General features: G+C 43.3%; 1 protein-coding gene across 1 annotated transcript in view; it reads left to right on the top strand.

Annotated features, from left to right (window-relative positions):
* Positions 1-519: 519 nt before the first annotated feature.
* ALG9 (ALG9, alpha-1,2-mannosyltransferase) overlaps positions 520-11,945 on the top strand; it is a 31,287-nt gene continuing 19,861 nt past the window's right edge. The window contains exons 1-6 of the mRNA XM_009882442.1: positions 520-709; positions 1,705-1,840; positions 2,203-2,290; positions 2,433-2,538; positions 7,636-7,758; positions 9,647-9,801. Of these exons, the coding sequence (XP_009880744.1) occupies positions 520-709; positions 1,705-1,840; positions 2,203-2,290; positions 2,433-2,538; positions 7,636-7,758; positions 9,647-9,801 (798 nt within the window). The remainder of the gene's footprint in view (positions 710-1,704; positions 1,841-2,202; positions 2,291-2,432; positions 2,539-7,635; positions 7,759-9,646; positions 9,802-11,945) is intronic.

Raw genomic sequence — 11,945 nt, 5'->3', positions numbered from 1 at the left:
GCAAACTGAGCTCTGTTGGAGGAGAGGCTGGTGCCGTGTTTGCTTATCATAGTGAATTTTAGTGGAATACATTGATTGTTGCTGTCTGTAATGAATCTGCCAATGGTGTTTACATTCACCAAAAGCAGTAGCCTGAACATACAATTAGCTTGTCTAAGCTGGATTTTTTTTTTTTTTTACCTGCTGCCTTTTCATTTGTGGCTTTCAAACTATTACCTTGTACGACTTTTATGCTGGCAATAGCCTGGTTTTAAGAATGTGAGCTTTGGCTTTTTGCATGATGGGATTTTGCGAGGGCTGAAAATCTGAGATAGATTGATGTTGCTACAGCAGTGCAGACTCCCTAAATTCCTGAGATTTGCAGGAGCACAACTGACACTGGCAGAAGACTAGTCTCTTCTAGAGTTTTGCACTAGTGAAACTTAGGATGTGAAATCCCAGGCCGGAGGCAGTCATACTGTTCTTCAGGTGGCCTTCAGCAGCTGGGTAATGAGAATCACCCACCTTCAAGCTCTTGGGATGCTCCACGGGTTGTTGGTGGTTCTGCATGCATTGGGTACTGTTCTTTTATGTACTGAGGATATTTTCGTATGGTCTCTAATTCTCTCTTGCTTCCTTAGGGCCGTCTGCAAGAAGTTTGGGCTACATGTGAGCCGGCTGATGTTGGCCTTCTTAGTACTCAGCACTGGGATGTTTTGCTCATCTGCAGGTAAGTTTGCTTAGCAATGATGCTAATAATTACTTTTTCCATAGAAACCAAAGACCAAGAGAGAAGCCAAAGGTCCAGAGAGAAGAAAATCCACAGCGCTAAATACCTCTCTAGCAATTGTTTGTTGTGTTCTGTTCCAAGTATTTCTCATGGCAGGTGTGATGACAGAGTAAGTGTTGATTCAAATGATGTTCCCTGTATCACTCTCTTGTATGTTTCCATTTCCAGGGCATGTTTATTTCTATTACTGCCTCCAGCCTCTCTGCAATGGGCCATGCCTTTTAAACAGGGTCTTGGCCTACCTTCCTTGAACATATTTTAATCCAAGGAAGGAGGGTCATATTTTGGCATTGTCATTTGCCTTTGAGTCCTGTCCTTTCTGGCTGGTCGCACCCATCTGCCTAGCCAACCACTGTAAGACTTGTAAAACACCTGCTGTAGGTATTGGGTAAAGTGCAAAGAGACACTTTGAGCAAAGGTTTCCTGCATTGTATGCATACAGAAACTTAAAGGAAAATACCACAGCTTATGAATGCTGAGATTTGCTATTTTACCTTTTTTTTTTTTTATGGTGAGTAGAGACAGGACTTTCCCTTCATTGTTTTTGCAGTGTCATAGGTCTCCTCGTTCTTCAACTTTCCACCTCACATTCTCTGCTGACACTTGAGCAGGTTCATTTCACTTTTCTCAATCTAGCAGAATATAGAGAGTGCAACAAGTGTTTTAAGTGGTAACCATGGACGCTGTCAACTGGTCACCACTGCGGCGTGACACCAAGGAAAGAGGCCTTCATGCTTAAAGGAAGTATTTCTGGTCTTGGCAGAACAAGAAGAAGATTCCTCTTTTTCTTTTTTGCTTTCACTGAAATGACAGTGTCCAGTATAGCATGCCAGCTCCAGTGGAACAAATGAGAGATGATTAGCCTGATCTTGGCCTTGTGCAGTTCTCCCGCTGTGGGAAAGCTGTGATAACCCCTTTCTTTCCTTGTGTTTCAGCTTTCCTCCCAAGCAGTTTTTGCATGTACACCACGGTGATTGCCATGACTGGCTGGTATATGGACAAGACCTCTGTAGCAGTGCTGGGGGTGGCCGCTGGAGCCCTTCTGGCCTGGCCCTTCAGTGCAGCTCTTGGGTAAGGAGAGGGGGGCTCAGGAGTTTTGTACTTTGTCAAGTGTTTCTTGCCTGGCTGGGGAGAAGGTAGGTGCTGGAGAGCTGGAGGAAGAAACTAGCAGGGACTGAGCTGCCCACCTAGTCCAGGATCATTGCTACAGGCTTCCGTAGCCCGATTTCTTTGCTTTTGAAGAACTTAGGTTGGGAAAATTTCCTGACCCAAACACACTGAGAGTAAGAGTAAGACTCGAGTTGGATGACTAGAATATGGAGCCCAGTGAAGTGATGGTTCTCTTTCAGCTACTGCCTTGTTTGCTTTGAAGGGGCAGGAAAACCTGCAGTGGGCAAAGACAGTCTCCAGTTGATACCTGGTCTCTGTTTCAGGCTTCCTATTGCCTTTGACTTGTTGATACTGAAGCAGAGGTGGAAAAGTTTCCTAAACTGGTGTGTGGTGTCATTGATCCTGTTTTTGGTAAGTGTCTGTAACAACACAAAGAGGGAATGGATTGGGATTGCAATAGAAGGGGTGGGTTCCATTAAGAAAGTCACATGGAGTTTTTGGGCAGTCCAGCCAAAAGTTTCTGGCACTTTAAATAATAGATACTTTTTTTCAGGTGCCCTTGGTAGTTGTGGACAGCTATTACTATGGGAAGCTGGTAGTTGCACCTCTCAACATTGTTTTATACAATGTCTTCACCTCTCACGGACCTGATCTCTATGGTGAGTTTAAGATAACAAGACAGGAAGGGAGACGGCGGTTTTCTTGCTACTGTCTTGCCACTGTGACCCACCAGGTCTTGATTGACGATCCTTTTTCTGACGTACTCCAAAGCAAAAACAGCCTGCAAGCTCCAAAGGGCTGCAGTTCCAGCATTTTGCCATGTGATGTCTCTCTCGAGCTGGGAATCCGCAGGTAACTGTAGGATTTCTCCACGCTGCGAGTTAAGCTGCTTTTGTTCACTTTCAAGTTCTGTAAACGGTCGTGAGATGTCTCAGCGTCACAGCAGAGAACTGTTAGTAGCAAACGTGTCTGGATGCTACGCAAGATGCACAAGTGATACATGTGTGTGTTTGTCAGCTTTAATTGAGTTCTTGGCTGTTGTTCCTCATAGTCAGGGTGCAGAACTTTGGGAAAGTGGGTAACAGTGGAGAATCCATAGTTCTTTCAGTTCACAGACTTCCTAAGTCCATGCTGTGCCTTGGGAATCTCCTTGCGTATTGGCAGTGTATGGCCTGGCCTTTGCTAGAAGCGGAATCTGAGGGTTACCATAAAGGCATCTAATCGGCAGGCAAATACCTGGTACTGGGCATTTAGAATACTGTGTGACCCAAATCTCAGGCCTTGATGTCAATGCTGTGTTGTTTCTTTGGGAGCTGCCGCTGCACTAAGTTGTTCATGTCATGTACTTCTAGAGCTGGAAAGTAGAAAAGTATTATAAGCAGGGTTTCAGAGGGGCTGGTGGAGACTTCAAGGAGCTTAGGATGCAGGGTCTCTTGTCATCTGTGTCATCTGTTTAAGCCCCATTGAGATATTCTAGGAGGGATTCATCAGTGGTGAGCAGCAAGGCTTTCTCTGGCAGTGCCCTGCAGGCCATATTTGTTGGTTCATTTGAAGGGCTGTTTTGGGTGGTGCTGAGTGGTGATTTGTTACTTGTGCTGTGACACAGCAAGGCAACAGCTGCTTTGCCATGGTTCTTCATCTCTGCAGGAAGGCTCTGAAGCCTGTTGCTGTGAATTTTCTGTAAGGAAACTCCAGGCTCTGTCCCTGATAGGTTTTGGCATGGGCTTGTACCTGACCTTTTCCACACTGGTGCATGAGTTGTTTCCAGAAGCCTCCAGGGACCAATCTATTCTGAAGTGTTTTATTCATAGTGACGTTCATGTAACATCCTCAGGCTAGTAAAAGAGCCTGCTTGAAATTGCTCTCTAATGCAATGTGGCCAGGACAAGCTGTGTGTTTAGAGAGCTTCAAAACACTTGGGAGAAATAGCACTATCAGGGGAGATGAAAGGCTGGCCAATGCCTTTTGGCTTTGGAACTGGGATTTCCCAGCTTTCACATGATGGGAGCAGGGACTGCTGGAGGTTGTAGGGTCATCAACCCATATCATCTTCAGTGTAAGCACCGCAGTATTTTTTCTTTTGCCTGCAGACTGGAGTTCTGGAGACAAGGTTCGACTTTTTTTTTTACCTTTTTTTTTTTTTGTCTTTAGCAATATACTTCTTCTGGATCAATACAGTCTGTGCAATGCATATTTTCCTGGGGTGATTACATTTCTGCATCCAAGGGAAAGTATCTTCTAAGTGTACATCCCAAAGCCTGATTTTGAGGCTTTGGGATGGTTTTGGGTACATATGTTCTAAGAATGCACAATTTGTGACAAAAGTTTTGTCCCACTTCCTGTGTTCAGAGCCTTGGCTGTGACTTGCAGTGCGATGGCACTTTGGGAAGCTTTGTTCAACTTGGGCAGAATGTGCTGGAGCTGTTTGTATGACACCTCTCTCTGTTGTGTCCTGGTTCTTAAATAGAGTGAAAATAAATGAAATGCAGAAAGCAGACTGTTTATTATACTAGCACTGAATCAGACTTGCTTAGAATGAGGGCTGTGACTCACGATCAAATTATTGTGGCTTAGTTACTGCTTAACAGCTGAGCTACAGTTCCTGTCTACATGCAGGCTTTTAGCCTGTGACAAACACAGGGTGAGGCACCTTAGCTTAAGCCTATTTTACAACTCCTCTGCTTTGTCCTGTGCTGCCCTCACCATTGCTGTTGTCAGCAGCATGGTAGATTCTTAATTTCTATTAAATTGTGTTTGAGCTTGATTTCTAGAAGTGCTCCTGGAGTCTGTCACAGAGCATGAAGTTTGAACCAGTTTCTGGCTCAGTGTCTGACAATTGGCAATCCCCATGGAACCATAGTGCCATGAACACATGGGCCATAGTGTTCTTCCCACTGCTTTCATCAGTCTCTCTCCTACAGCCCACATTTGCTCAGCTCTAGCATGTGGGATACTTGCAGGAAGTTAAATCTTCTGTCATGGTCTGAAGGCAATGATGTGGAAGCGTGTTCCCATCAGTGCTGTGCATGGAGAGTTCTTTACTGTTCCTCCCTGCCTGAAAGACGTTCTGGGCCAGGACTTCTTGTATGCAATGGGGTTGTTCTTTTTTTATATTGCAGTTCTTTCTCAGATCACCTTGAGTCGTTGTGGATAACAAGAATAAAAGCATTTTGCCCTGGGAGGCATTGAGACTGAATGCCCCTGAATGGGTGAGTCATCACAGTGACCAAGCCTATTGCTTTTTGCCTGGTGTCTGTGAATTATTTAATATGCCTGTGTAATGCACTGTTCTCCTCCCATACTTTTTTTTTTTTTCTCCTCACTCAGAGAAGAAATTCCCTCATTGGAGAAGGAGGGGAGGTTCCAGTGCTTAGCCCTTAAGGGCAATTCAGTCACACTACAAAAAAATCTGAGAAAGTAGCCTTTTTGTTAAAGCTGTGCTTCAGACCAGCTGACCTTTTTATTAGCAGAGTCCCACGGGTCACCTCTGGGCCTTTAAGGCTGTATCTGGATTGTGGAGGAGTTGTGCTTCATGAAGTGTCCTTCATTCCTGAGTCCCAGGCTACCAAATCTACGAGAGTAGAAAGAGCCATAATTAATTTCCTTTACTTTCCATAGCAGCCAGGGCAGGTAGAAGGGAGACAGTATCATCCCTGGTACTGTCCTTTAAAGATCTGGAACTTGGCTGTGCTGTACATCTTAATTGTAGCCAGAAAACACTGGAGGGTAACAGTTTACGTCAGTTTCAGATGCTTTCTATCTAATCCTGGCATCTTTTATGATAAAGACGTTGTTGTTTAGAGCAGTGGGAGTGGGGAAGGAGCCTACGGAACCCAGTTCCAGTCCTTTTTTATATAAGGAGAGGCCTTGGTGCTCCACAAAAGTAGTTACTAGAGTGGCCTAACCACCGTTAACCCTGATGTAAGTCTTCAGAAACCTGTAGTATTGCCGTAGAAGAAAATCTGGAGGTGGCAGGGATGGCAAGAAACCAAAGCCCCCTTTACCCACACTTTTTCTCATGTCCATTGGAAGATTTACAGTGTGATACCCCAGGCAGGTTTTCCCTCACAGGTGTATCCCAGTCAGCAGCCCTGATTTTTAGGAAGGGTAGTATGCTTCAGTCCTAAAATTATCTGCTTTCTGCACACGTTGAAGACTTGTCACAGTGATTATTTAGAATTGCTGTCCTTAAATATTGAGAGTCACCAACAGAGTCTAGAGGAGGAGGAAGGGACATTGGCACTGTTGCAGTGTTGCCATACAGATAAGTCTGTCATGTCCATCACTTGACATGATCTTTCAATCTACCGTATCCCATATTCAGCCTTTCACAGGCTGAGGATTCTGCTCATGTGCGACTTGCAAAAATTATGAAGCAGGTGGAGGGAGAGAGAAGGTGAATTTCTAATAATTCACCTCCCTTAAGGCTTCCTACTCCCCAAAATCCAAATTGCTATTTGCTCTCAGCACTAATAGCTAAAGGTTTCCTAAATGAACCACAGTTGCTTGGACTTGTCCTTAGTAACTCCAGTGACATGTTTCTGACATTACTAGTGCAGCTTCTAATCATATTTAGCTGTAGGAGCTGCAGAGGTTTCGGGTTTTCCTTGCTGCTTTTCAGTTGTCTGATGAATTTCAACATGGACCCTATTTAAGTGGCTCTGATTGCAGGAAATTGCTGCGGCATGTGACACATGTCACAACAGTGCAGTGATTAAAGCCCCCGTGTGTCATTTACTGACTGATTGAGCTAATCACACTGAGAGAGTGGCAAATGTGTGGAGAGGAACTGGCATTCCTTATTGTTCAGGATTTTAAGCATCCTGAATTAGGAGTCCAAATAAATGGCAGTTGGACTGGAATTTCTTTCAGTTTACATCCTTCAAAGCTTGCAACCAATACCCGAGTATGTCACATTAGGAGGCAGAGTTGGCTTGCTCATGCTTGAAGCTACACAGTAAGAACGAATTGAAGTAGGGACATTTTAAATAGTGCTGACTCTAAGGAGGTACCAAAACTACCCTCTGGATGAACTTTAGTGGCAGAGTCTTCTTTGGGGTGAAGTGGGAACATGAACTTTTTTTCTTGTTCCCTTTTAGTACATTTTCTGTTTCCGCCAACATGAAGTATACGTCATCACTCCAGAATTATAATGATCTCTTATTAACATCGTGTGTTTTTGTTTTATTCCTCTGTTATTTCTCTGCAATTAGAAAGAAAGAATTTAGTGTCAAATTTCCTAGTTTTGCAAGTTTCCACCTCTACTTTCTTACTGTGTAGGCTTTCTTAACGCAAGGGTGAGTTCTGTGCCACTGTTAGAGTGGCCTATGGTTCATGAGCAGCAGATGTGACTATGATCCAGTGAAAAAGGAAGGAGAAAAATAATTTCTGAAAAGGAAGACAATGAAGTTTTTGGGGCAGACCTTATTGTGGGGTACTCTGCTGCTTTTGTATGGCTATTGACTAACTCTCATGCCACTGTTATGGCAGTTTTATAGGTGAAGGGCAGAAACATGAGACTGCTTTGAGATAGCTCTGGCTCATTCCATGGGACTGCATCCTGTGTCCAGCTGCAAGATCTTCTGTCCACACCTTTTCCATTCTTCATTTCCAGTATACTTGCAATGGGGAGAATTGACGTCTGCTGCTGATTATCTCAGTCTGTGTCAGTCAGAGAAGGAACAAAGCTGCTGTTATATCTAGATCTCATACATGTTTGTGTTTAAAAACTCTTGTTTCCTTTTCTCACCCTTTAGGTACGGAACCCTGGTCCTTCTATTTCATCAACGGCTTTCTGAATTTTAACGTGGCATTTATTTTGGCGCTGCTTGTGCTGCCACTGACTTGTCTCATGGAATGTCTGCTTCAGAAATTTCATGGTGAGCACAAGACAGCTGTGAGAGCCAAACACAGACAGCCTGAATCCCAGCCTTGTTACTAAAGGGAGAGCTTGCCTGCCAAAGAGCAGCTTTCCTTTATTGGAAGTGAAACTAGGTTCAGGGAAGGCCTTTGGAATAATAGGAAAGTTCCTAGATCTCATTACTCAGTTCAGTATTGACTTCAGAATGGAGTTGCTGTGTAGAAAGAGCATGCAGTGAGATGCATCTACTTAAGTGCTGTCTGCAGAAGGGCAGAAGCATGTTTTTCTCTTTAAGGATGATTCCTGTGTTCCCTGCCTTCACCTCAAAAAAGAACAATGTGTTATCAAGGCTGAACTATCCATACCCAGAGTAAGCTGAACAAGTTGTATGGCGCATAGCCTTCAGCCAGACATGCAAACGCATTAGAAATAGCCCTGTCAGAAATCTTGAGGGGGAAAGAAACTATGAACCCATTGTTGTTTCCATCTTACCTGCAGCTGGAAATGGTAGCCTTTATAGTTATTTGGGGAACCTTTTGCTGACTCTTCCATTGTTATTTTTTTATACCACTGCCAGAATGTTTTCTGCAGCAGCTTGAGAGAACAGAGGAGTTATTTCCTTTTTGATTGTTGGGGCTGAGCATACAAATAGGCATCCTCTGGTCTCTGCTGCTGCCGCTGATATTGGGATTGAACCTGGACTCTTCTATGCATTGTGAAAGGCACTCTTCAACTCGCAGGACTGAGCTGTGGCAGGACAGTCTTGCTACCCCATGCTTGGGGAAGTGTCCACATATGTGTGGATATACTGAGAGTAGAGAAAGGAGGAACCAGAATATTCCCTACTTCACGCTGGGCTTTTTCTTAAATAAAATGACATCAGTTTAAACACATGACATTTGGCAAGTGACTCTAGAGAGGAAAAAGGTGTTGAGGAAGCGTGAATTCTTCTCTGCTGTATTCCTATGGAAGATCCATTAAGCAGCAGCAGCAGCCTTCAGATTCTTCAGTCCAGTTAGTGCTTTGCTGTCTGATTTTTTACTGAATACAAGAAACAATAACATCCTTGCTGAAAATGTATGTTAATGGGTATTTGCTTATATCTGTTCCTTGGATATGGCTGATATACTGTCAGAAACCAGTAAAAGCTCGGTAGGAGATCCTGTAAATGCCAGATTTCCTACTGTTCACTTGGTGTTCTTGTACTTAACAGCAGGAGCGATTCTGCCGAGTGCTTTGTTCTTATTGTCTGTGAAATGCCGTTAGCTTAATTGCTTAATTCTGCTGTTGGGAGTAGCAAGGGGGCAGAATAGGGACTGAAAATTGTCAGGCACTGTAGAACCCTCCTCAGCGTGACTAAAATTCAGGGTAATTGTTGTTATTTTTGAATCAGTTATTTCCTCCGTCAAGCACAAGGTGCCTGAGAGACCTCTCATGCTGTTATTTTTGTAATGAAGCAATGAAGGTTGTGGAAACATCAGTCGCTTAACAACCATTTGTAAGTGGAAGGGTAGGTCCAGAGGAGATCCTTTCTGGTCTTTGTATGTATAGCATAATACATAGCAGGAAATCTAGTACTTCTGACTACCGGTTTAGACATGTCAGTACTTGATGGGTTTTGTCTCTTGCTTGGATTCAGTAACTCAGTCCCTTGTTTTCTGCTTTTGGTCTTCTGAGGTCTGTTGAAATGGTTCGTATTGTAGGAATCTACAAAAATTCTCTTATCAAAATTCTATACGGACTGTTTGCACATGTTACTTGGATTTTAGCAACATGGCTGATCAGAACATGGTGTGTTTGTCTTTGAAGGCAATGGTTTGGGTCTGAAGAATGGGCTATTGAATAGAGAGGGAATAGGATAAACTCATTCTTACATTACTACTTTGCTGAGTGTTTTTTTCTTTCAGTTCAGAATCTGGGCCGTCCCTACTGGCTGACACTATCTCCTATGTACATTTGGATTATGATTTTCTTCAGTCAGCCCCACAAAGAAGAGAGGTTTCTCTTTCCCATCTATCCCCTCATCTGTCTTTGCGGTGCTGTGGCTCTGTCTGCTCTTCAGGTAAGTTTTAGTGAACACTTTTTTTTAATAAGCTCATACCTTTAGGAAGCATAACTGCTAGCTGACTTCTTTAACATTGCTTCCCAAAGCTTGGGAACATTTGCAGAATGTCTGTGTCTGTGACACAATCTACAGTGATTACACAATTCAGGGCTGTCCTATGCATAACTTTTGGTCATTGTCTTTAATCTGTTAGCTGGTACAGTTTTAATTTTTGAACCATGTTTCACGGGTACATGTTTAGGCTGTGGAAGCAAAATGTACAGCTGTACTAATAGTGAAGTGTGTGTGTGTGTTGCTGATTTTACGAATTAAACCATAATCTTCCTGTACAGGTTGATTGAGAGTATGTGGAAAACTATTAGCCCACTGTAAGATGAGACATAAACTCCAAAATATTTGGGATTTCCCTCCTGAGTGTCATACAGAATGAGCTCATCTAATAATTTTGGACTTCAGTGCAGACTGCTTCACAGCCCAGCAAAGAAAGATCAAATTTCATGGTTTTATAAGGTGATCACATTAGGACCTTGTCTGGGATTGTGTGAAGTGATAAATGGTTGAGCATATTTCCTTGCCACTAGTTATTTCATGATGACTTTGAGTTGTTCTCCGATCCCAAGTGGGAATTTCTGGTGAGGAGCAGTTGTGATGTTGTAGTGCCAATACAATACAACAAAACATCCAAGAGGTGTCATGAGGATTAGTAACTTGCTTATAGCATTGTGCCTCCTTTGTCTGCTGTTATACAAGCTTTAAGGGGCAGGAATGTGTGTGTGTGTAGGAAATGCAATCTATTGTATCCTAGCAGGAATCCTTCACTGATTTGAAAAAGGAAAAGTGGTCTTGTTTAGGCATTAGGAAATTGTATCAGATATTTGGAAGAGCCAAAAATTAGATGTTTAGTAAATATCACTTGAAACACTTCATAGAGTAAAGCACTACTACAGATTGCTGTAAACCTTCCCAAAGCTTAAAATTATTCATCTTGCCTCTGTTAAAGTAGCGCAGGAATGCAGTCACTAGTCCCTGTTAGAGCCTGTTCCAGCTGTTCAGCCTCATTCTGCTATTACTCTTCTGTCCTGCTATGCACCACTGCTGGCTGTTCCTGTCCTGGGCTCCCCACCAGCATTGCTTGCACCCCTCAAATCACTCTCACTCTTCTCCTGGTCAGTTGCTATTTTGACTATTGATCTCTCATCACTGGTGATGCTTTGCAGTGCTCAGTGGGAGCACCTCAGATGAGTTTCAGTCCTTGCATTCGTACAGGATCAAGCTCTCTAATGTCAGCAGTTTTATGACTGAGCAGTTCTCTGACTTAGAATTGCTACGTGCCATCAGAACATTCATCAGAGGGCAGCAGTTTAGGACCTTTGCCAAATATGGCTTTAGGAAAATCTAGTGTATTATTTCTGTCCTGCATAGTTTAACACTGTTTGATGACATTTGGTCCATTATTCGGCATTCAGCTGAGAATTTGGAACTGATTGCCCACGAGCAGTACAAGCTTGTCAGAGTCTGCTCCTCCAAACCACGTGGATCTGGCTGTTGTGAGAAAAATGCAAACAAGACAAGAGGAAGAGAAACCAGATCAGGATAGGAAATGAGTAATTGCTCCTGCAGAAAGGCAGAGCAGGAGGGAGGGACCAAGCCAAGTATTGGACGTAGTTCCTCCTCAGTATTCCCAGAAAGGCTTTTAAATTTGAAAAAACCAAAAGGCTTTTCTTTTAACAATTTCAGAGTGGCTTGTGTTTAAAACTGGATGCAGAATGTGCTGTGTGTTCTTTTATCCACTTCAAAGCTGTAGTTTGTGCAGACAGGGTAAACAACCATAGGTCACTCAGTAAATCTGGGTCGTGGAACTGAGAGGAAGTCAGTCCAGTGTTGAAAATGAGGTCTGCCTGTGTATGGAAGCTCTACAGCAGTGTCTGAAAGGGACACTTGCTGCTGGTTCACCTGGGACAAACCAAGCTGGAGCCTTGGTAGAGAGCACTTTACAGCTTGACTAGAGGCCTTCCTGGGGAAAAGAGCTGAAAATGTCATTAAATACCTCGATTATCAGTTAGGAAATGTGACTGAACTGTGTGAGTTTCTGTGCATTTTTTATGGGTCTGAATGAGAAAATGAAGACCAAAGATCTCATG

This window comes from Charadrius vociferus, unplaced genomic scaffold (genome assembly GCF_000708025.1).
Source record: "Charadrius vociferus isolate BGI_N301 unplaced genomic scaffold, ASM70802v2 scaffold1413, whole genome shotgun sequence".
Classification (NCBI taxonomy): Eukaryota; Metazoa; Chordata; class Aves; order Charadriiformes; family Charadriidae; genus Charadrius; species Charadrius vociferus.
Note: the sequence above shows the minus strand (reverse complement) of the source record. Positions and strands in the feature narration are given on the sequence as shown.